Raw genomic sequence first — 27,589 nt, 5'->3', positions numbered from 1 at the left:
TTTGATTATGCTGCCCGCTTTCCCCAGGCAGCGGGAGGTATAGATGGAGTCACTGGATGGGAGGCAGGTTTGTGTGATGGACTGGGCTGTGTTCACAACTCTCTGAAGTTTCTTGTGGTCTTGGGCCCAGCAGTTGCCATACCAGGCCGTGATGCAGCCAGATAGGATGCTTTCTATGGTGCATCTGTAAAAGTTGATAAGGGTTAATGTGGACATGCCGAATTTCCTTAGTTTCCTGAGGAAGTATAGGCAATGTTGTGCTTTCTTGGTGGTAGCATCGACGTGGGTGGACCAGGACAGATTTTTGGAGATGTGCACCCCTAGGAATTTGAAACTGCGAACCATCTCCACCTTGGCCCCGTTGATGCTGACAGGGGTGTATGCAGTACTTTGACAGTACTTACAGTACAGTACACTCCTGCCTCACGGCGCCGAGGACCCAGGTTCGATCCCGGCTTCGGGTCACTGTCTGTGTGGCGTTTGTACATTCTCCCCGTGTCTGTGTGGGTCCCACCCCCACAACCCAAAAGGATGTGCAAGGTAGGTGAATTGGTCATGCTAAATTGCCCCTTAATTGGAAAAAAAGGAAATGGGTACTCTAAATTTATTTTAAAAGTAAATAATTCTGCAGCTGCTCTCTGCTTGGGTAACACTCTGTTTTTTTAATCTTCCTGCCAAAGTGAACAACTTCACATTTGCCCACATTGTACTCTATCTGTTAGATTTTCCCACTCACTCAACTTATCTATATTTGTTTGCAACATCCTTATGTCCTCTTCACAGTTGTGCAGATTTAGCTACCATGCCTTCACCCCCCTCATCTAAATTAGTGAACTAAATTGTAAAAAGTTGAGGCTCCAGCACATACCCCTACAGGACGCCCCTTGACACATCCTAACAATCAGAAAAATACCCATTTATGCATACTCTCTGTTTTCTGCAGCCAGCTAATGTTCAATCCCATTTATTTTTGATAATATGATACCACCTACACCATGAGTTTTTATTTTCCACCATTACCTTTGAAGTGGCACCTTATCAAATGCCTACTGGAAATTCAAGTACAGCACATCTACAGGCCCCTTGGCCGGGATTCTCCGAATTCCTGGCCAACTATTGATGCCAGCGTAAACACCGGAGTCATCTACGCAGACGTCAACGGGCCTCCTGGCCCAGCAATTCACCAGTTTTTAGGGGGCTAGCATGGCGCTGGAGTGCTGCACGCTGCTCCGGCGCCGTACGGCGGCCCTACACAGCCGGCACGGGTCCGCGCATGCGCGCTAGAGCCATCTCTGCGCCGGTCCATGCACGTGGTTGCCGTCTCTGTGCCGGTGCAGAGCTAAATGTTGGGGACCTTACAGCGGGCCGCGCAGAAGGAGGTAGGTCCCCTCCAGTTCGCGTATGCCCGCCGATCGGAAGCCCCCGATCGTGGTCCTGAACCCGTGAAGGCCCTCGCCGGAGTCAGATCCCCCCCCCCCCCCCCCCCCCCCCACCAAGACGTTCACCGCGGCTGCGGGGTCTGAGCTCCCACCGGGTGGTACCAGGTTGGAGTGACACTGGCGGGGCTCGACGGGAGTTCGGCCCATCACCTGTGAGAATCGCCGCGGGGGCTTAATTCAGCGGCTCCCGACTGGCACCACGGCGACTGCGGGTGCGCGATTGGTGCCGATTCCCCTGTTGCCGGAGAATCACGTCCCCGCGTCGGAGCAACATGGCGGGAATTTCCTGCTCCCCCGGCGATTCTCCGACCCGGCGCAGGCTCGGAGAATCATGGCCCTTATCTTTCAAATAGATTGGGCGGGATTCTCCCGCACCTGGCGGGGCTGGGGGTCCCAGCAGGACGGAGTGGCGTGAACCACTCCGGCGTCGGCCCGCCCCAAAAGTGCGGAATCCTCCGCACCTTCAGGGGCTAGGCTGGCGCCGGAGTGGCCATCGTTGGCTGGCATGGAAGGCCTTTGGCGCCATGCCAGCCGGGGCCGAAGGGATTCCGCCAGCCGGCGAGTGTCTACACATGCGCGGGAGCGTCAGCGGCTGCTGACGTCATCCCCGCGCATGTGCAGGGTGGGGCTCACCTACGCGTCGGCCATCGCAAAGGCTGACACTGCCGAAGCGCAGGAAAAGAGTGCTCCCACGGCACAGGCCCGCCCGTGGATCGGTGGGCCCTGATCGCAGGCCAGGCCACCATGGGCCACGCTCCGGGGCCAGATCGCCCTGCGCCCCCCCACCAGGACCCCGGAGCCCGCCCACGCCGCCAGGCCCCGCCGGTAAGGGACCTAGTCTGATCCACGCCGGCGGGGCTGGCAAAGAACCAGCGGAACTTCGGCCCGTCGCGGGCTGGAGAATTTCCGGGGTGGCCACTGCGTGCGGCCGCTGACTAGCGCGGCGCGATTCCCGCCCCCGCCAAATCTCCAGTGCCGGAGAATTCGGCGGACTGGGGGCAGGATTCACGGCGCCCCCTGGCGATTCTCCGACACGGCGGGTGGGGTTCGGAGAATCCCGCCCCACATGTCTGACACACCAGATGAGGCAGATTCTTTCCTTCAGCAGCACGTACTTAATACCTGACTGGGTAACTATTTGATGCCACGGTGGATTCTATAGGGGTAATTACTGCAAATTACACTTTGTCAATATCTGGACTTTGTTGTTTGCAGTCGGGGTCACTGAAAATGGACCTGTTGAATGGGGATTTATGGACCTGTTTTTCATCTCCATCAAGATGGGGAGCGTACTCTGGCTATGGGGAGGAACAGCACCAGACTTTTGGGATTTATATTTTCATGGCAATTTAATGCTGTATATCCCTGTTCCTTTGAGGTAACTCTGGACTGATTCTGTCAATTATGGACAGAATATTAGGTGACCCCGGATTAAGCCAAAATGTTGGACACAGCTGAGTTTATTTACTGAGCTAACCAAGAGGACAGTAAGTTTTTGGTCTTGTTTTGCGTTATCTTGCTCTTGAACGCCTGTATTGGTCATTTACTATGTTCAAAACGAAGGACATGCTGACTGCATTAGAGCTCACACTGTGCGACTATAAGTTGTAATGTTTCAATGGCGTATTACAGAACATAGTTCATTTGTTGGGGCATGTCTCATTAATGAGATTGTTTAGTCAATGGATGTTATGTAACATTGAATACCTACTGCTCGTCTTGTTCATAATGGCGAGTTGAGGATTTGATTTACGGTTTTATTTAATTGAGGTTTATCGGCACGCTGCTTGTTTTTTGTTCTCATGGTTTGGGAGTGTGGTGATTGTTCTGGGGATGGATGATGTTTGGAGGTTTTTTATGTTGACAGTAACCAAGGACCTTTTTGTATTTGGCCATTCTCGTTTTGTAATGGATCCTCTCAGCCTTATTTTCCCTTCCTCTCATTTTACTGATCTGTTTGTAAAGTCTTTATACACATGACTAGATGAGGCAATCAGGGTGGTACGGGGCTCTCATCAGACTAGTTACATGGAATGTGAGGGGTTTGAATGGCCCAGTCAAATGTTGCAAAGTGTTTTCACATCTCAAGAGCCTTAACACTGATATTGCAGTTCTTCAGGAGGCGCACCTTTGTGTTAACGATCACACCAGATTATGTAAAGCATTGATTGGCCAGGTGTTTAATTTCAATTTTAACAGCAGAACTAGGAGGACTGCAGTTTCGATTAACAAAACAATACAGTTCTCCTACTTAAATATAATCCCAGATCCTGGTATGATATACAATAGTTAGTGGCACACGTTTTCAAACCCCTGCAGTGTTGGTGAATGTCCCTAAGTGGAACAATATGAAATTTATTATGTCACTCTATCCTCCCCTTCGCTTCAATCTTCCCTTCCCATTCTAGACACCCTCCATCTTCTCTTCGGAATGGATCCATGGCACTTTCCACACTTATTTTTTTATTTTTTCCATTTTTAAAATAAATTTAGAGTATCCAATTAATTTTTTCCAATTAAGGGACAATTTAGCGTGGCCAATCCACCTACCCTGCACATCTTTTGGGTTGTGGGGGCGAAAACACGGGAGAATGTGCAAACTCCACACGTGACCCAGAGCCGGGATCGAACCTGGGACTTTGGCGGCGTGAGGCAACCATGCTAACCACTTGTGCCACCGTGCTGCCCTCACTTTCCACACTTATGACTCAAATAGGTTATGTTGACCCTTGTAGTTTCCTCCACCTGGCCATAAGGGACTTCCACTTCTCTCCTGTACACCATGCTGATGAACACATCAACTACTTTTTTTCTGATAGAGCACCTCTTCAGAGTTAAAACAGTTGAAAATTCTGCCATAGTTACATCAATGGTCAAGGGGGACATTTTATGACTAGGGGGACAAAGCTGGCTGCCAACTGGCCCACCAACTCAGGTGCCAGTCTGCTTCTTGGTTCATCTCCCAGGTATATGACTCCTTCTATAATCTAACTACCAACTCCTCGAATATATAATTCGACCATCCGTTTTTACTGCAACCGTTATAAATTGGAACCCCGTTGGATAGCATTGCAATGGCTGGGCGGGATTGTCTGTTTCAGAGACTAAGTGCTCCTGCCAGCGGAGAATCAGGAGTGGGTCCTGCTGTCACTAGGAGTGTCATGGAGGTGGTCGCACTTCCATACCTTTGCTGTGGTAAAGTATGTATAACAGCAGACACGCTGGTTTACCTGCAGTTTCTGGTCTTGGGCCTTCATTTTGAATGGGTGCCCTGATCCCAGCATCCAGAGACGAGCCCCCTTCCCTTCACAATGCAAATGTTGGCACCACACCCCGCCCACCGTCAACAAGGGAAGCACCCCCAATCCCTTATCAAGGAGGTGCATCCACGCACACATGAGGGTGACCTGACTGCCCTGTCCCCTGACATTGCCAACAGTGCACTGCCCCCAGCACAATGGCACTGACATTTTGACTGTGCAATGCTGGTGATGGTTGATGAATGTTACCAAGTTACCATTTTTCAAACATTTTCACATGAAGAGAGCCTTTGTAAGATCCTTAATGCAAGATTTATGGTGAATCTGAAAGTTGAAGGCAGAAAGTCAGAAGTTGTCAACTTTACATGGGCTACAATCTATTGCTGTTCATTTGAGGTTCTTTCATTGGAAAAACTAAGGCTGGGATTCTCCCGGAATCGGCGGGACAGCCCCTACCCGCGCCAAAGAGCGGCGTGATCCACTCCGGCATTGGGCCGCCCGGAAGTTGCAGAATGCTCCGTACTTCGGGGGCTAGGCCGGCGCTGGAGGGGTTGGCGCCGCGCCAACTGGTGCCAAAGGGCCTCCGCCGGCCGGCGCAAGTTGGCACATGCGCAGGACCACCAGCATGTTCTGGCGCATGCGCAGAACCGCTGCCGTGTTTCCTCTCCGCGCCGGCCTCTGTAAGGCTCCGCGATGGCCGGCGCGGAGAGGAAACACACCAGCGGTTCTGCGCATGCCCCCAGGGAAAGAGTGCCCCCATGGCACAAGCCCGCCCGCAGATCGGTGGGCCCCGATTGCGGGCCAGGCCACCGTGGGGGCCTCCCAGGGGCCGGATCCCCCCCGCGCTCCCCCGAGGTCTTCGCTAAACGCCCTCCAAGCCAGGTCCCGTCGGTATGGACCATTTCTATTTCACGTTGGCCAGACTGGCCGAAAATGGGTGATCGTTCGGCCCATCGGGGCCCAGAGAATTGCCGGGATGGGCTGCTGCCAATGTCCGGCCCCCGACCAGCGTGGCGCGATACCCGCCCCCGCCTGAAAACCGGCGCCGGAGAATTCGGCAGCCGCCGTCGGAGCGGCGGGGCGGGATTCACGCCGCCCCCTGCCATTTCTGCGATCCGGCGGGGGGTCGGAGAGTCCTGCCCTAAATCTTTCAATTTTGCACTGAAAAAATGTTTCGTACTGTTTGATTGCAGCTTGCTTATTTTGAATTCCTGTCTGGATTTAAAACAAATCAGATTTGACTTCCAACTACTAAACTGTAATAGAATCATCAAGGAGGGGCATCCACGTAGAATCGAATAATGATACAGCGGAGAAGGAGATACTTCTGGCAATTGTGCCAATGCTGGCCCCCTGAAAGAGTAATCCAATTAGACCCACTCTCCTATTATAAACCTGCATTTTCTTTTCACTTCACATATTTTGCTGTTCATTATTTTATTAATTATCTCTCTCTAATACAGCCAACACTCTAACTCAACCTCGCACTATCCTTCTCCATCAGCTTCTCCCAGAATGCTTAGAGAAGCAGCCTTTTATAAGATTACTCAGTGATGCCATCTAGTGTCGATATGCATGAACATCATCTTGTTAACCCTTTACTCTCCTTAGATTATACATATTATTACACCTGTCTGACCATTGTCCATCCTTATATTCTTTTCCAAATGAATCACTTCATACTTCACTGCATTAATTTATTTCACCATTTAACAAAATAAAGAAAATTTCAGGTGGATGAGGTACAAAGAAAGGTTTAACATGGTAAATCTGAGTGCCAAATAGACAAGCTGGTGTGTGGGTGGATTGAACAATTTTTCAGATTGTGATATGAATTTGAGAAAATTAGCTCATCCACGATAGTGTTTTAAATGAATTGTTGTTCCCTCCACAGGAGAGTCGGGGCTGGGAAAGTCCACTTTAGTCAAGAGTCTCTTCCTTACAGATCTTTACAAAGACAGGAAACTTCTCAACGCTGAAGGTAAGAGCTGAATCATATTACTGTGATATATAAAACAAATATTGCTATTGTGGAGGGGAGGGCTGGGTGGTGGGTGGAGGTGGTGCAAGTGCATTTAGCCAGTTTCAACTAAATGCTTACATTTTCCTCCAGCAAAACCCCATCTCTGACCTTAATGGAGAATGGCAGGTTGTGCAATGTTCCATCTTATACGCATGTGGAACAATTGGTGTCATCGCTAATGAGAAATGGCTGGTTATAGAAACAACTGTGGTATGCAGCTGCTCATTTGATTAGTCAACGCCCTACTCCATAAATCTTTAATACCATGTCCATGAGGCTGATTCAGTCTGGCTGTCTTTGTCTGGGAACCTAGACTAGACCTGTAAGATAGTCCCTCGTTTTGTTGTCTGGAAGACCAGAATTCAGCCTTTGATCCAAAGCACTGGCTTCCTGATGGATCCCAGGCTAATTTCTGGCCTAGGGCTGCCGCAACCTTCCCCTGCCCCCTCACATCTACTCACTACACCTACAGAGGCAGTACAGTATTTATGAGCTGTTTAGATACTTCTGCTAAAAATACACAGATTTGATAATTGGTTCGGAAACAGTACAGTGTCAGTATACTGGAGGATAACACACGTTATACCTATATTAAAGATGAGAGCTAATTCCCTTCCCAAAACTTCTATCAACCAGTTAGCTCGTTATCAGTAGTCTTGAATCTGTACTAAAGAATAAAATAGAAAAACATTTCTGAACTAAAAACATCATAATGAATTGTGAGCATGAATTTCAAAAGAGACCCAACTCTGTGAATTATTTGAAGAGGCTGGGAATTCTCCAGTGAGTAACTCACCTCCTGACTCCCCAAAGTCTGTCTACCATCTACAAGGCACAAATCAGGAGTGTGATGGAATACACTCTACTTGCCAGGATGAGTACAGCTCTAATGACACTCACGAAGCTTGACATCATCCAGGATAAAGGCAGCACGGTAGCATTGCGGATAGCACAATTGCTTCACAGCTCCAGGGTCCCAGGTTCGATTCCGGCTTGGGTCACTGTCTGTGCGGAGTTTGCACATCCTCCCCGTGTGTGCGTGGGTTTCCTCCGGGTGCTCCAGTTTCCTCCCACAGTCCAAAGATGTGCAGGTTAGATGGATTGGCCATGATAAATTGCCCTTAGTGTCCAAAATGGCCCTTAGTGTTGGGTGGGGTTACTGGGTTATGGAGATAGGGTGGAGGTGTTGACCTTGGGTAGGGTGCTCTTTCCAGGAGCTGGTGCAGACTCGATGGGCCGAATGGCCTCCTTCTGCACTGTAAATTCTATGATAAAGCAGCCTGCTTGATTGGCACCCCATCCGCCACCTTCAACATTTACTCCCTCCATCACCGGTGCATAGTGGCAACAGTGTGTACCATCTACAAGAGTAAAGTGGTAGATGTAATTTAACTAGACTTTCAAAAGGCTTTCGATAAGATGTCATATAATAATCTAATTAATGTGGTCCGAGCATACAGAGTCGAGGAACAAGTACCTGAATGGACATTTCTGGTCACAGACAGAAAGCAGAGCATTGGGACAAAGTGGAAGAAGGTCCCGCATGTATCAGTGCTGGGACCATAGAACATAGAACAGTACAGCACAGAACAGGCCCTTCGGCCCTCGATGTTGTGCCGAGCAATGATCACCCTACTCAAACCCATGTATCCACCCTATACCCATTACCCAACAACCCCCCCCCAACCTTACTTTTTTTTATTAACGATTTAGACTTTAGAATCAAAAAACAGAATCAATAGGATCAGACTTTAGAATCAATCTAAATTTGCAGATTGCAACAAAATAGGGGTGAGGGAATAGTTAACACTGAGAAGGTCTGCAAAAATTAATTAAAAGTTGAATAAACTTGAAGGATGGGCATATGATTGACAAATTAATTTCATACAATTAATTGTGAAGTATTACATTTTGATGTGGAGATGCCGGCGTTGGACTGGGGTGAGCACAGTAAGAAGTCTTACAACACCAGGTTAAAGTCCAACATGTTTGGTTCAAACACTAGCTTTCGGAGCACTGCTCCTTCCTCAGGTGAATCAATACATTTTGATAAGGGAAATAAGAGGTCACCTATTTCTTGGAAAATTGGAATCGAATTGGGCACGAGGAGCAAAGGGACCTGAGAGCACAAATACACCAATCACTGAAAGTAGAGACGTCAGTTAACAAGGGAATAAAAAGGCAATAGTTGAGGTGAACATCGAAGCATTTAAGAGGACACTGAGGGGGAATGTAGTAGCGGGTTATGTTGATAGAATCATAGAATGTTTACAGCACAGGAGGCCTTTCAGCCCATCATATATACTAGCTATCTTTAAGAGCTACTTAGCTAGTCTCAATCCACTGCCTGTAGCCCTGCAATTTTTATCCTCTTCAAAAAGTTATCCAATTTCTTTTGAAAGCCACGGTTGAACTTGCTTCCACCACACTCTCAGGAAGTGCATTCCAGATCCTAAACACTCACTGCATAAAAGTTTTTCTTCATGTCACCGTTGCTTCTTTTGCCAATCACCTTAAATCTGTGTCCCCTGGTTCTCAGCACTTCTGCCTATAGGGATGGTTTCTCCCTATCTACTCTCTCCAGTCCCCTCATGATTCTGAATATCTCTATCAAATCCTCTTAAGCTTCTCTTCTCTCAAGAGAACAGTCCTATCTTCTCCAATCTACCCTCGTAGCTGAAATCTCTCAGTCCCAGAACCATTGTCGTAAAATAGATGAGGAAAGGTGGGAGGATTTTAAGTGGGGCATAGACAGTGGCATGGATTGGTTGGACTGGATTGTTTGTTTCTGCTGCATATTCTATGCAATAGAAACCTCCTACTAAACAAAGGCAAGATACTGTGGATGCTGGAATTCTTAATTAAGATGAAATATTCACCATCTGCGGTGAAAGAAACAGATAAAGGTGTGTGCTAATGATGTTCGAGATGGATGGTTTTTCAGCAAATGTCTGTTTTTCTGCTGTCATATTCCTGAGGAACAACCTGGCCAGATTTTGCATGATGTCTGTTTTTCTGTATATACATTTACACCTTCTCTGGAGATATTTTTTATTTCTTTCCCTTTTCATTATCGGCTCATTTTCCTTTGCACCATCATCGCTTTTGTCATTTAATAATGCATGCCCTCCACCCTATCGCAAACTTCCACGTCTTATTTCTTTCTCTTCCTCCCTCCCTTTTCACTGACTGTGTATTTTCTTTAATTCATCGCTAACATCTTCCAGCTCCAATGAAAGCTGACTTGCAGCTTTTTAATCTGGTATACTTTCATCATACTTACATGGGTGGCACTGTAACACAGTGGTTAGCACTGTTGCTTCACAGCGCCAGGGTCCCAGGTTCGATTCCCGGCTTGGGTCACTGTGCGGAGTCTGCAATTCTCCCTATGTCTTCGTGGGTTTCCTCCAGATGCTCCGATTTCCTCCCACAAGTCCCGAAAGACGTACTGTTAGGCAATTTGGATATTCTGAATTCTCCGTGTACCCAAACAGGTGCTGGAATGTGGCGACTAGGGGCTTTTCACAGTAACTTCATTGCAGTGTCAATGTAAGCCTGCTTGTGACAGTAAAGATTATTATTCTTATTCTGTGAAGGCAGAGCGTAGTACACACAAGCATTGTTGGCTGGGTTTTTGTGTTGCCTCTATCCAGCATTTCCTGAGATACATGTGTCGCAGTCCCAGTTAAGTTACTCTGTTCTAATACAGGAAGTTAGCATCGCACTAAAGAACAACCTTCACTTCATGAGTGAAAGATTAAAGGTGAAAACAGATTAATCAGCCATCTCTGATTCATCGAGATCAGAAAATGCAGATATCACACTGAGAAGAGGGAAAAGATGGGGAGAGCATTATGTTTTATTGGATTTACAGGAGCTTTCTGCTCACGTTTTCCCCAACCTTCTTTCAGAAAGGATCAACCAAACAGTGGAGATTATAAAACACACGGTGGACATTGAAGAGAAAGGTGTCAAACTTAAATTGACGATAGTTGACACGCCAGGATTTGGGGATGCTGTGAACAACATACAAAGGTGTGTACAAATGCAACATCATTGAGGATTAAACGTGAACAGATAATTCCATCACTGAGTGAATTGATTAACAAGGAGATGTGAACAGATTTCTGACATCTCTAAGCATCCAGTTATTATAAGTTAGTATAAATAAGTGCACAGTACTAAGTGAGGTGACGGTGTATAAATAGTGCAGAAAGTTGGGAGATGCGGATAGATGGGACCAGAAAGTTGTACAGGAACCTTGATGTTAATTATATGTTAAATGTCTTTAACTTATGCAATGATGGACATTACCTGGAGATTCACTTGTGCCCTATAAAAAGGAACATACTGAAACTGTGGCTGGAGGGTAAGGAGGTGCATGTTTGCAGTTGTGTATCTCTGTGAACGAAAGTATGTAAAGATTAGCTCCAGTTATATCCTTTACCACCTAACTTTCTGCATTATAACAATTGATAGATTAAATGAGTGGGCAAAACTGTGGCATTTTTAAAAGGCTTTTTTGAGTGCAACATCGGAAAATGTGACATCATCCACTTGGAACTTCATAAGGATAGATCAGAATATTTTCTAAATGGCAAGACCAATTAGGAACTGTGGATGAATAGAGAGATCCAGAAGTCCAAGAAGAGAAATTACTAAGAACTAGTGGACAGGTGCAAAGGTTATTTTCACCTGAGGAAGGAGCAGTGCTCCGAAAGCTAGTGATTTGAAACAAACCTGTTGGACTTTAACCTGGTGTTGTAAGACTTCTTACTGAGATATATTTGAGTATCGCTGAGGAAAAGCATGTGGAACATGCTGGCTAAGGGTCCGTCTTGCACTGATCGGGTTAAATCATTATTTACCAACTCTGAAGGGGACAACAATGGACGTTGCACGAGAAGAGCAAGCTGATTAGTTGACAAGTGGACTCTGATTGGCAGATTGATAATGCAGTAGGGAACAGTTAGCTACCAAGCTATTGTTCAAATTCAAACCAAGCAGATCAACTCTGATTAGTCAAGGCATTACCATGGGGAATGAATCAGGGAATGGGTGACCCCCCCCCCCCCCCCCCCCCAGACATTTGCTTAGTTGAAAAAGGCACAAAGCGTAGACATGCTCCTTCTGTTTACAAAGGACAGAACCTGACGTGTGAATATAAGTGGCTTCTAGCAAGAGTAAGTGAGCCGCTCTGTGAGCCTGACTGATGATATATAGCGATATACATTGGCAGTACATAAGCCAGGCGTTGATATTTATATCAGGATTTATACAAGAGGTGTCATTGATATATATATCAGCATTCTGTGTTTGAAATGTCCACATGGAATATGAATAATGAATCTCAGGTCACAGCTCAGTTCTATTTATGGAACTCATATCCAGAAAAAGTATGCACCTCAACCTCTGTGCAGCATCCATCATCCACTGACATAAAGAGGAGCAGGAGCTGCCCATTCATCCATATGTGCAGGGGAGCTAAACAATGTCACTTCAAAATTAGAAGTTCTTGAACATTAACAAACATCTTTTCTTTTTTCTGGCAGCACCAGAATCTTTACAGTTCTCTTGGTTCAAAAACATCTTTTAAAAAATGTTTCAATGCATATAATGTCAGCTGACACACATTCCAAAAAGAGTCACATTCATACTGTTCAATTAAAACAGGCACTCATTAAATAAAATGTAATCAACCAAAAGATCTAACAATAGTGCTCCTTTTGAGAGGGGCACAAATTATAAAATTCAAAACATAGAAAAAGTAAAAATAACTTAAAATTGAACTGAAAAAATTGACCAGAGAATACTTCCTGGGCGAGATTCTCTCAGCCCAGGCAGGGCCGGAGCATCGCCGAGCCAGGCGCGAATCGCGCAACAACACCCCGACGCCAGTCCGCCGATTTTCTGGAGAGCAGAGCCATTGGCACCGGTGCGGTAGGCACAGCGCCGTTCGGGGTCGCTCTACGCTGCCCCCCGGCGATTCTCCATCTTGGATGGGCCGAAAATTCCACGTCCCAACTGCGCCATCCACGTGTGGTCTTACCCGGCGGGGCCTTGGCGTGCATCCATCCAGGAGCCACCTGGTGGGTGGGGAGGGGTGTCCAACCCCGGGGTGGGGGGGCCTCCGCTGTGGACTGGCCCGCGATCAAGGCCTACCGATCGGCGGGCCGGCTCTCGGGCTGAGGGCCTCTTTTCCTCTGTGCTGGCCCCTGTAGCCGTATGCCATGTTGCGTCGGGGCCGGCGAGGAGAAGGGAGCCACCACGCATGCGCGCATTGGCGGCGGTCGCACTGCGCATGCGCGCATTGGCACCTGTTGTACGGCGTATATGCAGACCCGCGCCACCCATTTGATGCCGGTATCGGTAGCCGGAGCGGTGTGGGTCGCTCCAGTGCCATGCTGGCCCCCTGTAGGGGTCAGAATTGCTGCTCCAGGGGGCATGTTGAATCCGTTGTGAAATGCGACGGCGTTTACGACGGCGCCAACACTTACCCTCAGTGTCAGAGAATCCCGTCCCTGTGTTTACAGAGAAAATAAGGGCACAGGGCATTCAGCCCTTTGAATCTGCTCCGGCATTCATTACGACCATGGCTGATTATCCTGCCTCATTACGCTTTCCCACCCCCATATTCTTTGATCCCCTTCACCCCAAGTGCTGTATCTAACTGGTTCTTGAAAGCATACAGGGGCGAATTCTCCATTTGGGAGGCTATTTTCTCCTCCAGAGGAGAATTGCAACTGATTTACGATCCCCTGGAGGGCTAATTGGGATGCAGTTCCGTATTCCTTGCCTTGCAAATTTATGCATGGCGAGAAATACGAGGGACTCCGAGGGAGTCCCCCCCCCCCCCCCCCCCCCCCCCGCAATAGGGAGACCCCTCAGGAGCACCTACAAACGTTCCCCTGTATATGTGGCGAGGTGGGCAGCTGAATCAGCCAATTATAATTGACTCACCCGGTGCCAGGTCTGGTCAAGCGCATGGTGCAACACAACTGAGAGGTCAGCAGTGGAATCCAACTCCATTTGGATGAAGTGTTCATTGCCCCCCACAGGAATATGGATAGAAGCCACTGTGGCACAGCCACAGAGCTCAGTTGCATTTCCGGGTCATCCAAATGTACGGTCTGAGAATGGGGCCGATCCCTACCTCATCCTGGGCGGTCAGGGCACTGTCTCTCACGCTGCCGGCAGCCTCGGTGACCCCTAATTCGCAGAAGGTGTGCGCCGTGATCCAGGGACTCGAGACCTCGGGCCGACAACATCGTGTCAGTCCGATCTAATCTCTGAAGGGCGGTGAGGGAGAGGTGCCATCGGACAACATTCACCTCCAGTCCCTGTAGGCCCCAAATAACACCCTTCTTTGAAAGAGAATTTTGCTAAATCTGCTGGAATGTTGGGAACCTTCACCTAGAAGCTTCTTTTGGATTTTGTGATCGTTACTGCTGCAAACCAGGCAGTCACGGAGCATATCTGCCAACATTGCACCATATTCACAATATTCGGCGATTTTTCGCAAACGGAAAACATACTTGGTAACTGACTCCCATTCCAAACTTTCTGCCGTATTGAATCTGTACTTTTGCACACTGCTGGATGCAGTCGGATTGAAATAATTCCCCACCAGCACATGAGTTGGTCAAATGCTACTGAATCCGGTGTTGCCGGAAACGTAAAGGCCCTAATTACGCCAAACATATGCACTCCAGAGACCATCAATAGGATCACTGTCTGTCACTCATTTTCGATAATGTTGTTTGCTCTGAAAAAGTATCACCGGCGTTCTATGTACTGATTCCAGGATTCAACAGCAGGGTCAAAAGCATCTAATTGACCAAACAAAGGCTTAGTGAAGTATTTAACGCTGTACCTTAGTCCTAGGAGAAGCAAAGTCACTGAGAGGCGACGTAGTCGGCAGAGTTGCACATCGACAGTTATAGTTTATCCTTGTTGCCAGTTTAATAAAGGCGAGGGGAGTCACATGAGTAAACAAAATAAGCTGTTTATTTATAAGAACATACTACTTACAAGGGGCCCTGTTGAACCTCACCCGGTCCTCTCTCTCTCTGTCAGTCGGTTCCTATCTGGCCGACTTTTTATATAGCATGTCTATCAGCTCCGTAGTTGACGGGGGGGGGGGGGGGGGGGGGGGGGAACATACTCCTCGAGCCATACGAGGAAAGCAATCGATCCTGCCCCATGTATCCTCAAAGGTTATTACACCGTGTATTCAGAAATTTTGGAAGCGGCTCGAGTTGGGTCCCTGGAGTTGTATCATGAATTGGATCTGCAAGGCAGAATCATCTGGAAACATGTGGAGCATTTATGAGGACGAGAATGTCGCAGCAGCCAGTACTACCAACTAAAAGCATGTTTCCAGCAGGAAACCTTGTTGATTATCAAAGCAATGAAGTACCAAGCCAGCCTGTGACATGCAAGTCTGTGTTGCCCATGGAAACGGATGAAGCTGAGTTACCAGTAACTGAGGAAATGCCGGGTAAAGTGGTTTCTGCAGAAAGCACCCGAGTGCAGCCACTACACATGGGAGTTATTCCGCTCCACTAGAATTCAGAAACCATCTGAAAGGTAGACTAAATGAGCGTGTTTAATATTTTAATTGTTGGGAACGAACTAACTTAATTATTATCGATGTAGAAAAGAACTTGGAGAGGGAGGAATGTGGTGATTGACTCCTTTATGAGGTGATCTATTGAGAGGGTCATGTGACCCAGGTAACCAATCGGGTACCAAGGTGGGGATCACCTGAGAGTGCTGATTTCAATTTGAAGGGTGGAGAAGGGTGTGTAGACAGCCTGGGTCACATTTGAGATCCAAAAAGACGAGGTGTTGGGCGTCTTGAAAAATATTAAGGTAGATAAATCCCCAGGGCTTGATGGGATCTACCCCAGAATACTGAAGGAGGCTAGAGAGGAAATTGCTGAGGCCTTGACAGAAATCTTTGCATCCTCACTGTCTTCAGGTGATGTCCCGGAGGACTGGAGAATAGCCAATGTTGTTCCTTTGTTTAAGAAGGGTAGCAAGGATAATCCAAGGAACTACAGGCTGGTGAGCCTTATGTCAGTGGTAGGGAAATTACTGGAGAGAATTCTTAGAGACAGGATCTACTCCCATTTGGAAGGAAATGAACGTATTAGCTAGAGGCAGCACGGTTTTGTGAAGGGGAGGTCGTGTCTCACTAACTTGGTACAGTTTTTCGAGGAGGTGACAAAGATGATTGATGCAGGTAGGGCAGTGGATGTTGTCTAAATGGACTTCGTTAAGGCCTTTGATAAGGTCCCTCATGGCAGACTGGTACAAAAGGTGAAGTCACATGGGATCGGGTGAGTTGGCAAGATGGATACAGAACTGGCTAGGTCATAGAAGGCAGAGAGTAGCAAGGGAAGGGTGCTATTCTGATTGGAGGGCTGTGACGAGTGATATTCCGCAGGGATCAGTGCTGGGACCCTTGCTGTTCGTAGTATATAGAAATGATTTGGAGGAAAATATAACTGGTCTGATTAGTAAGTTTGCAGATGGCACAAAGGTTGGTGGAATTGCGGATAGTGATGGGGACTGTCCGAGGATAAAGCAGGATTTAGATCGTTTGGAAACTTGGGCGGAGAGATGGCAGATGGAGTTTAATCTGGATAAATGTGAGGTAATGCATTTTGGAAGGTCTAATGCATGTATGGAATATACAGTGAAAGGTAGAACCCTCAAGAGTATTGACAGTCAGAGAGATCTAGGTGTACAGGTCCACAGGTCACTGAATGGGGAAACACGGGTGGAGAAAGTAGTCAAGAAGGCATACGGCATGCTTGCCTTCATTGGCCTGGGCACTGAGTATAAAAATTGGCAAGTCATGTTTCAGCTGTATAGAACCTTAGTTAGGCCACACTTGGAGTGTAGTGTTCAATTCTGATCGCCACTCTGCCAGAAGGATGTGGAAGAGGGTGCAGAAGAGATTTACAAGGATATTGCCTGGTTTGGAGGGCATTAGCTGTGAGGAGAGGTTTAATAAACTTGGTTTGTTCTCACCGGAACGACGGAGGTTGAGGGGCGACCTGATAGAGGTCTACAAAATTATGAGGGGCATAGACAGAATGGATAGTCAGAGGCCTTTTTCCCAGGGTACAGGGGCCAATTGCTAGGGGGCATAGGTTTAAGGTGCCAGGGGCAATGTTTAGAGGAGATGTACGAGGCAAGTTTTTTACACAGAGGGTAGTGGGTGCTTGGAACTCGCTGCCAGAGGAGGTGGTGGGAGCAGGGACGATAGTGACGTTTTAGCGACATCTTGACAAATACATGAATAGGATGGGAATAGAGGGCTACCAACCCCGGAAGTGTAGAAGATTTTAGTTTAGATGGGTAGCATGGTCGGCACCTGCTTGCAGGGCCAAAGGGCCTGTTCCTGTGCTGTACTTTTCTTTGTTCTTTGATTCAGGAAGCTGACCCACAGCCACGAGGAGGCAAGTCTCTGCATTGTAGTTACATGTATATAAACATTGCAGTTGTTGGTTACCTAACTGGTGAATGGGAAATATTACAGGGTAAATGGCAGGAGATCCTTGTAAGGAATGAGGTCTGTGGGCTGAATGGCCTTATCTTCTTCCTATGCTTTCATATATTCTTAAAACAATCTCGGATTGACCAGGGGCTGTGCACATTACATCTATGGTGCTACTTTGCTGACATTGTGGGCCCACATCGCAATAAAGGACCCAAAGCATGAGGACTCTCTAAACCCTCCATTTTTGTTGCAGCTGGAAGCCCATCACCGATTACATCGACCAACAGTTTGAACAATATTTCCGAGATGAGAGTGGCCTGAACAGGAAGAACATTCAGGATAACCGAGTGCACTGTTGCCTGTATTTTATCTCTCCTTATGGACACGGGTAAGAGGAAGAGCTGAGATGGGGTAATTGCACCATTTTCCCATGGGTTCTTTCTGTTACTGAATTGGTTGGAGCATAATAATGCTGTTATGGGGTGTGACAAGGTGATCAATATGAACCTGACCAGGAACATATTCCTATCACTGCCTGGATCTAATGTTAATTTAGGGGCTGATATTCCTCCCTGGAGGAGCCATGATTGATTTGCAGAAGATTGTTGAGTTCTGTGCTCAGTTTGGTCTTTAAGCATTCAAAGACCTTTGGAGAAGGTTGTGTATCTCTTGGTGAGTGAGACGACCAGATTTATTTTTTTATTATTTTCATGAGAAATGAGTATCACAGGCTTGGCCAGTACTTTTATTCTCCATCCCTAATTGCCCTTGAGAAGTTGATGGTGAGCCACTTTATTGAACCCCTGCAATCCAACTCATTTCTGTATGTCTTGCAGGCCCGTTTAAAATGTCACGATCTCTGTTTACAGATACGTGTTGAATTTTGTGATTGTGCTGCTCTACCTGTTTGGATACATTATAGGCTGTGTACGTTGGGTTGGGCCTCTGGCTCTGTGATTAGTTAGTTCTACCTGGGGTAAGGGTTTCTATGATTCAGAAATTGAATGCCGCTGTGCTCATCTTCTAGGTGTGAAGTGGGGGGCCTAAGGATTCAATGTGGCAGCTGGCATGCACACACTTGTCCCACATTGGAAGTACCCGTCAATCATATTAGAAAATATTCTCCTATAAACATCCCGTGCATGCACCAGCAACAAGAGTTTGGTCCTATGCACGGGCAGTAAGGGCTTCATCAGATTCCTGTTTGAGATTCCTTCAATCAAGCAGAAATTTGGCAGAAAACTAAAGGGACTGTTTGAAGCTGCCACCCACCGGAAAACACAATTTGTATATTTTTTACTTGGCTTATTGTGGAGCCAGGAGGAAGAGCTGTGCTCCTCCCAGCGCCTCCCAGCACCGGCACGGTACTCCGAGGTTAGCACTGCTGCTTCACAGTGGGTTCGATTCCGACCTTGGGTGACTGTCTGCCTGGAGTTTGTACATTCTCTCCATGTCTGCGTGGGTTTCCTCCGGGTGCTCTGGTTTCCTCCCACAGTCCAAAGATGCGTAGGTTAGGTGGGGTTGCTAGGTTACCTCCTAGTGTCCAGAGGTTAGGTGGGGTTATGGGGTTGCAGGGGAGTGAGCCTGGGTAGGCTGCTCTTTCAAAGAGTCAGTGCAGACTCAAAAGGCCAAATGGCCTTCTTCTGCACTGCAGGGATTCAATGATTAAAGCCACTGCTGACCACCCCTCATTTGCATCAGGCTGTTACCTGACCATGTCTGATGTGCAAATTGTATTCCTGTGTGGGGAGGGGTGATTTATCTCTGGGGCTGATTTGTTTTTCAATGTGCAGAGAGAAGGTGATTTATCTCTGGGAGTGTCTGTGTCTCTGACTGCAGAGAAGGGTGCTAAGGTGATCTGTTTCTCTGTGGATGGGGGAAGGTTGATTTGTCTCTTGGACGTGTTTCTCTTAACCTGGAGGTATAATTTGTCTGAGGAGTAATTTATTCCCTCTGTTTGGGTTAAGGTTGCGGCCGCTGGACACCGAGTTCATGAAGGCATTACACCAGAAAGTGAACATTGTGCCAGTGATTGCGAAAGCCGACTCGCTTACGCCTATTGAGGTGAAGAAACTCAAAGAGAGGGTGAGAAGCATCATTCATAAAATTACAACCTGGTTAAAAACAGTGTTAAATTCAGCTGGTCCAGATGGAAACCATCTCGTCAACATTATTGGTCCTATTTTAATAGCCAGGGAAATGTGTCAGGAACCATGAGACACGTTAACTGTACAGCCACGTTGAATTATTAACGGACCATGGGCTGGATTCTATGCACTGGCGTGAAAAGGCCACAACTTCCTAACCCTGCAGGGGGCTAGTAGTGACCCGGCGTGAATCTAGCAGCTTTTGCTGCAGATACGGGCCCCCGCACTTCCGGGTCAAAGGCACACATGCGCATGGCGGCGGCCTCCAGTGGCCGCTCTTGCTCCATGGCGGACTCGGACCGTGGAGCTGGACCCTAAAACTAAACGCCCACCCCCCCCCCCCCCCCCCCCCCCCAGATCGGCCGCACGCCCAACCCTGTCCGCCCGCACAAACATTTCCCAGCAGCCTATATGTCCCCCCGTCATCTGACCGGCCCGCCCCCAACCAGGGCGGCCGCGGACTGAGCCCGCAGCTGACACGCGAATATCCCAACCGGCTGGACCACATTGGATCCACGCCGTCGGGACTTCGGCCGGTCGTGGGCGGACAATGGCCCCAGGCAGGTCCGAGGCGCGCGCGGCGTACACCCGACTACGCCGCTTTTCGAGGCCCGCAGAATCGGGAAACCGGCGCTGGTTCCGGTTCCTTGCGGGAAAATTGATTCTCTGCCCCAGCGCTGGCCGCGATTTCGGCGTTGGGGTGCGGAGAATCCAGCCCCATGTTTCTAGCCTTCATGACCAGTTCAAAATTTTGACTAGTCAGGATTGAGCAGATACAATCTGCAATATAGCCTGCATTAGTGCTGTTGGAGAATGGTATATTTGACTATGATTTGTTCTAGTTCTTCCTGTATCTGTTCCGTATACACTCTGCAGTGCACCATCTTCAATGTTGTCCCATTTGTGCCAGCATGGTCACCCAAGATAAGCTCACACTCATTCATCCGTCACCTCTTTTTTTTCTCTTGCTATTCTCATTCAGCCTGAGGCCAATTTCAAAGTATAGGCCAATGACACTTAACATCAAATCGGACCGCGCAGCTGGGCCCTAAAAATAAACCCCCCAATCGGCCTGCCCCCGACCAGGGCGGCCGCAGACTGAGTCCACAACCGCCACGCTGCGGGGCAGCACGATAGCACAGTGGTTAGCACAGTTTCTTCACAGCTCCAGGGTTCCAGGATCGATTCCCGGTTTGTGTCACTGTCTGTGCGGATTCTGCACGTTCTCCCCGTGTCTGTGTGGGTTTCCTCTGGATGCTCCGGTTTCCTCCCATCGTCCAAAGATGTACAGGTTAGGTGGATTGGCCATGCTAAATTGCCCTTAGGGTCCAAAATTGGTTAGATGGAGTTACAGGGATAGGGGATAGGGTGGACGTATGGGTTTAGGTAGGGTGCTCTTTCCAAGGGCCGGTGCAGACTCGGTAGGCCAAATGGCCTCCTTCTGCACTGTAAATTCTATGATTTTCTATGATTCTCTATGATCAACTCAATTACAACTGCTCTCAACACCATGCCTGCTGCTGTACAATTTGACTGCCTGTTTAGCATCCTAATTGTGGAGAATGTAGAACTTTTTTCATCTTAACGCCAGTAAAATCAGAACCATCTTTTATTCTAATTCATTCTCAAAATGTGTGTAGCTGATAAAGCCAGTTGATCACCCAGCTCTAGTTGCCCCTGATGTTTGATACATCTGAGTAATTTGTTCGATTATTTTAGAGAACAGTTAATAGTCAACCACATTACTGTGCTTCTGGAAGCTCATACAGACCTGACCTCGCGAAAGGACACGAGTGAACCCGTTTTTTTTACCAGTTTCACTTTTAGTGATACCATTTCTAGAATTTTTTTTTTAATGAATTTGTGGTGGGACTTTAAATTCATGTTCTCTGGTCTATTAGTCCAGTCCCTGTGAACATTTGTTTTGTAATGTAACCGCAATGCTACCATTTCCTTTTTAGCTTATGTGAAAAGCTCTATTCCCCAGCCTTCAATTCCATGTTTCCTATTGGCTGTTTGCTCAGGCTGAATTCAGTGGTGCACAGGCTTTCGCCTTGAACAGACTTCAACTCTCACATTCTATCCACCACCAAATTTGACTGTTTTTTCCTCTGTGTGCATATTGGCTGGCACTTGGCCCTACCTCATACTTAATATAATCTCCAAGCTCAACATTCTCGTGCCCAACTTCCCCAGTTCCACCCTGGACAAATTCCAACTCATTCAAAACTCTTGATTGTATTGTATATTGTATCAGCCTGTTACCCCAGAGCTTACCAACTGTTACACACACTGTCCTGCATTGAAATCCTCAGCGTTCTCTAGAAATGCCTTCATGGATTCCTCATCCCCTTCTAACCCTCCATTACTTCTGCAATATTTTCGATCGTTGTGTCATCGGTCTATCCGACTCTGTGCATTATTGGCCCATCACCCATACAAGAATTGGTGACAAGACTTTTAGTCTTCTGCTTCCAGACTCTGGAATTCCCTCATTCCACTGCCTTTCCTTCCTCTTTCTCTTCTCAAAATCAACTCAAACACATTGGGTTGGATTCTCCGTAGCCCGATGTCGAAATTGGGATCGGTGATCGGGCAGAGAATGGATTCCAACGCCGGAATCGGGGCAGTCGCCGGTTTGAGGCCGGTCTGCCATGCTCCCCCCCCCCCCCCCAAAACCGGCATCATCGGCATGCGCGCCGTGCACAATTGCAACAGCGTTGCCATGTCATTGGCTGGCCCCGATGGGCCGAGTTCCTGACAGCATGGGCCACGTGTGGGAACCTGGCGTGCCGGCTGCAGACCGTGTGTAGCGCTGCCACACTTATCCAGGATCCATGCCGCTGGCCAGGGGAGTGACTGCTTGGGCTGGGGGGGAGTGTGGGGTGGATAGGGGATGGGCTGCGGGGTTGCGGTTGGCGGATTAGGGTTCCAGCATGACTGGCGCCATGTTTTCCAACGCGACTGGTGCAGGTTGTCAGCCCAGCGCATGTGCGGCCCAGGACCCGGCAATTCTCCCGCCGTTTTTGGCGCGATACGCTGGCATTTCATGCGGTACCAGTGCTAGCCCCTCACCGTACCGGAATCGGTGAGGGATTCGTGTTGATTTTCCTGTTGTGAAACTACCGCGGATTCTCCATTCGTGCCGGCATTTAGCCTCAGGAATGGAGAATCCAGCCCAATGTCCCTGATCGCACCGTTGTTTGACACTCTCCCTTTGTCCATATCTTGCTTGTTGTCTGTTTCCTCCAATGAAGCTCATGGACAGGCGTCACTGTGTCAAACACCTTTGCTGATATTGTCATAAGGAATATTGCGAAAATAGTACAAAAATCAATTTATTAATAAATTAACAATGCCATGTTAATTCTTGTGTCAATGTAGATTAGAGATGAAATTGAACAATACGGAATTAAAATATATCAATTTCCAGAGTGCGACTCAGATGAGGACGATGAATTTAAGCAACAGGACAAGGAACTAAAGGTGAGATGAAATTCCAGGGATGTGGGATGCAAGAGAAGGATAATACTGGATGGAAGGAGTGGAGAGAGGAGATCCAAATGATTGGCATGAATCAGGAGTGGGTTGCAGGACAGAGATACCCTGGGGAAGGACAAAGTTGAGATGAATATAACTATGGTTGAACTATTTTCAACAGACGTATCGACTTTGACCATTGTCTAAATCCTGGTTAGGCACAATGGGATCCCAACTCCACGTCTTAATGTGCAAGGCTGAATTTGATCCAGCTTAAAGTGTTGTTTAGGGCGCACCCGACCAAGTCCAGAATGAGACGTTTCTTCTCAGAGATGGATGATGGTGCAAGTGCCGTTCGCAGGGTCTGCCAACCGCATGCACATGTTCTGGTCTTGCCCCAAGCTTGTGGGGCGGAATTCTCCGCTCCCCACGTGACGTGGGAGAATCGTGGGAGGGCCTCCTGACATTTTTCACGCCCTCCTGGCGCCCTCAGCGATTCTCCCCCCCAGCTCAGAAAAATCGGCGCTCGCCGTTTTTCACGGCGAACGGTGATTCTCCGAGCCCGATGGGCCGAGTGGCCGGCCCTTCACGCCCGTTTCAACACGCCAGCAAACACACCTGGTTGCTGCATTCGTGAAACGGCGCCAGATGCCCGTTTTGGGCATCTAGGGGCTCGATTGGCACGGGAGCACCACGACTGTGCTTGGGAGGGGACAGGCCCGTGATCGGTGCCCACCGATTGTCGGGCCAGCGTCCAAAACGGACGCACTCTTTCCCCTCCGCCGCCTGGCAAGATCTTGCTGGGTGGCGGAGGAGATAGACGGCCACCGCGCATGCGCGGATGACCTCACAAATGCGCCGTTCTGTGCGTCATTTCCAGCGTGACGAGGTCTCGGCCGGGAAAGACGGAGGCCCGCTCCTAGCCCCCCGGGTGGGGGTGAATTAGGTGCGGGGATCGGGCCCCGAGGCCGTTGTGAACCTCGGCCGATTTCACGACGGCCTCCACGATTTTTATCGGGAGCGGAGAATACCACCCGTGAGCTTTTGGGTTTCCTTCTTTGGCACCATGTTACCGATTTTGAATATTGAACTGGAGCTCTGTCTGTTAATTGCTATATTTGGGGTGTCAGACACGCTGGGGCTGCAGACCGGTGCGATGGCGAGCTATGCATCTCCAGCCAGCACTCCAGTATGGTTGGGAGACTTGATGGAGTTTTTGTACCAAGAGAAGGTCAAGTACACATGAGGGGTTCAGTCGAGGGATTCTACTGGAGGTGGCAACCTTTAATCATTTATTTGAAGGAACTAATCACTGTCAGCTGTTGGGAGGGGTGGTTAATATTATTTTTAACGTCTTTTTTCTGTAAATTGTATTTGGTGTGCATAGATTTATTAATTTTGTAATTTATAAAACTCTAATTAAAACATTTAAGGAAGGACAATGGGATTCCCTCCAAACCTCAAACTGAGTCGATGCGATTACTTCAGACCTTTAGTAGGTTGACCAGGGCGCAGAATGAAACTTAATGGAACAGAACCTGCTGCAACTATAATGAAATATCAGTAAAGATTACAACGTTACGTGATCGCTATTTGGTCAGTTTTAACTGATCTGTTCAGAAATTTGTTGTGTAGTATTGGCTCACATCTTGGGCGGGATTCTCCCCTACCCGGCGGGGCGGGGGTCCCGGTGTAGGGGAGTGGCGCCAACCACTCGGCGTCAGGCCTCCCCAAAGGTGCGGATTCTCCGCACCTTTGGGGGCTCGGCCCACGGGGAGCGGTTGGCGCCACGCCGACTGCCGCCAAAACCGGCCTTTGACGCCCAGTGCCGGGGCTGGCCGAAAGGCCTTCGCCGGTTCGCGCATGCGTCGGTGGTGACGTCAGCGGCAGCTGCCGCTGACGTCACCACTGGCGCATACATGCTAGGGGATTCTCTTCCGCCTCCGCCATGGTGGAGGCAGTGGCGGCGGCGGAAGAAAAAGAGTGCCCCCACGGCACTGGCCCGCCTGCCGATCAGTGGGCCCCGATCGAGGGCCTGGCCACCGTGGGGGTACCCCCCGGGGTCCGATCGCCCCGCGCCCCCCCAGGATCCCAGGGGCCCGCTCGCGCCGCCGATCCCGCCGTCACCAGAGGTGGTTCAAACCTCGGCGGCAGGAGAGGCCTCCCAGCGGCGGGACTTAGACCCATCGCGGACCGGAGAATCGCCACAGGGGGCTCGCCGATCAGCGTGGGGTGATTCCGCCCCCACCAATTCCCGGGTGGCTGAGAATTTCTGCCATGGCGGGGGCGGGATTTTCGGCGGCCCCGGGCGATTCTCCGACACTGCGTGGGTTGGAGAATTTTGCCCCTTGATTGTGATTGGAAGAGGAAATGATCGGCAAATTAAGAGTCCAACTAAGAGTCCACTAGAATGGTGGGGTATTCAATCCAAGATCATTTCTATTTTCTGTATGTTCCTGCCACCTTTATTAATCAATGCCTATCAGAGAGACTTTACGTTGAAATTTAATTTGCTTAATTTGGAGTGTATCGATCATGGAGGAAGACACTTCTTGAGAAATTGTTCGTCAGACATTACGAAACACTTTCGCGTTTCAGTCCCAGTGATTCTGCTAAACATCAATGAAAGGCATAAATGATGACAGGAATCAGCTGTCAGTGATTCCACTGTTGCCTCTTGAGTCAAAAGTTTGTTGAGTCAAGTCCCAATTCAAGATTTGAGCATAAAAGTCAAAGCTGGCACTCCAGTGAGGTGTCGCGGGAGTGCTGCACTCTCATAGGTGATATTGTTTGGATGAGAACAAACAGTGAGGCCCCATTTTCTCTCTCAGGTGAATGTAAAAGATTTGCAACACCATTTTGAAGACGAGTAGATGAGCTGTTCTTGGTGTCCTAACAATATATATCTCTCGATCAACGTGACTACCCGTTCATTAACATACTGCTGTCCTTGGAACTTGCTGTACTTAGCTGTTTCTAATATTACAACACTTCAAAAGGGCAGCACGGTAGCACAATGGTTAGCACTATGGCTTCACAGCACCAGGGTTTGATTCCCACTTGGGTCACTGTCTGTGGGAGTCTGTTCGTTCTCCTCGTGTCTGCGTGGGTTTCCTCTGGGTGCTCCGGTTTCCTCCCACAAGTCCAAAAGATGTGCTGTTAGGTGAATTGAACATTCTGAATTCTCAGTGTACCTGAACAGGCGCCGGAGTGTGGCGACTAGGGGCTTTTCACAGTAACTTCATTGCAGTGTTAATTTAAGCCTATTTGTGACAATAAAGATTATTATATGACAAAGTACTTCATTAGCTATAAAGCACTTTAGGATATTCAGTGATTTTGAAAGGTGCTATATGACTGCAAGCCTATCTTTTTACTCTTTCTTTTTAGGAAAGCATTCCATTTGCCGTTATCGGCAGCAACACAGTGGTGGAGGCACGCGGTCAGAGAGTCCGTGGACGATTGTATCCCTGGGGGATTGTAGAAGGTGAGCCTTCTGTGGGAGGGGAAGTGGAACCAACCCCCAAGTGACTGTTCAAAAGGGGATAAGATGTGTGAGATGACATATTTTAAACTTTAGATCTGTAAGGAAGGCAGTGTGTTAGCAAGACCCTCATTCTCCCCTTAAACATCATTATATCAACGTACAACAATGAGTAACCAGAATTGAACAAAAATGTAAACATCAGTGTGGTAAGGTTTTGAATGTAAAGATAGATAAAAGGAAATTTTCCAGTTAATCTGATATTCTGCCAGATTAGGTCAATTCCTTATCTAGAGCTAAGATAAAGAAATGAGAAGTACCAAGTTGAGTATGTGGTTTCTGTTCAGTTAGCTGATTTCAGCTGGACAACCATTAGGCTGGCATAAATGCCCTTAGTTCAAATGTTCTTGGGAAGGGTTACAATATTCCCATTCTTTATTGCAGTCCAGTGATCCTTGCTGTAGATACTCATGTGTGGATGTTAGCTGGTTCAGTGAAAGTGCAGGAGGTAATGCCAGGAGCAACATCAGACATTCATAAATAAGAATGAGATGTCTCCCTATGAAGCTACAACTCAGGACTAATTGTGTGCCAAACAATAAGTAAGCAGCAAGTAATAGACAGAGTTAAGCGATTCCACAACCAACGGATTAGATCTAGGTCCTGCAACATCCAGCCATGAATGGTGGTAGACAATTAAACAACTCACTGGAGGAGGAGGCTCCGCAATATTCCTCTTCTTAATGATGGAGAAGTGCAGCAGATCAGTGCAAAGGATAAGGCCGAAGCATTTGCAACAATCTTCAGCCAGAAGTGCTCAGTGGATGATCTATTTTGGATTCCTGTGCAGTTTCCGAGCATCACAGATGCCAGTCTCCAGCTAATTCAATTCACTCAATGTGATGTCAAGAAATAGCTAAAGGCAAAGATTATGGGTTCTGACAATATTCGGGCAATAATATTGAAGACTTGTGCTCCAGAACTTGCCATGCCCCTGGTCAAGCTGTTCCAGTACAAGATTGGCATCTACCCACCAATGTAGAAAATAGCCGGGATAGGTCCTGCACACACAACGCAGGACAAATCCAACCTGGCCAATAGCTACCCCATTAGTCTACTCTTGGTCATAAGCAAAGTGATGTAAAGGATCATCAACAGTGCTATCAAGCAGCACCTGCTTAGCAGGAACTTGCTCACCAATGCTCAGTTTGGGTTTGCCAAGGTCACTCAGCTCTTGCCTCAT

The 27,589-nt window shown here is 48.1% G+C and overlaps 1 protein-coding gene across 5 annotated transcripts in view; it reads left to right on the top strand.

Moving 5' to 3' along the window:
• Positions 1 to 27,589, top strand: part of sept5a (septin 5a) — a 176,286-nt gene that overhangs the window by 127,073 nt on the left and 21,624 nt on the right. For all 5 annotated transcript variants that reach the window (XM_038792917.1, XM_038792938.1, XM_038792923.1 and 2 more), the window contains 6 exons: positions 6,594 to 6,680; positions 10,634 to 10,757; positions 17,489 to 17,623; positions 19,203 to 19,320; positions 22,767 to 22,868; positions 26,253 to 26,349. In XM_038792917.1, coding sequence (XP_038648845.1) covers positions 6,594 to 6,680; positions 10,634 to 10,757; positions 17,489 to 17,623; positions 19,203 to 19,320; positions 22,767 to 22,868; positions 26,253 to 26,349 — 663 coding nt within the window. The remainder of the gene's footprint in view (positions 1 to 6,593; positions 6,681 to 10,633; positions 10,758 to 17,488; positions 17,624 to 19,202; positions 19,321 to 22,766; positions 22,869 to 26,252; positions 26,350 to 27,589) is intronic.

This window comes from Scyliorhinus canicula, chromosome 1 (assembly GCF_902713615.1).
Source record: "Scyliorhinus canicula chromosome 1, sScyCan1.1, whole genome shotgun sequence".
Lineage (NCBI taxonomy): Eukaryota > Metazoa > Chordata > Chondrichthyes > Carcharhiniformes > Scyliorhinidae > Scyliorhinus > Scyliorhinus canicula.
Note: the sequence above shows the minus strand (reverse complement) of the source record. Positions and strands in the feature narration are given on the sequence as shown.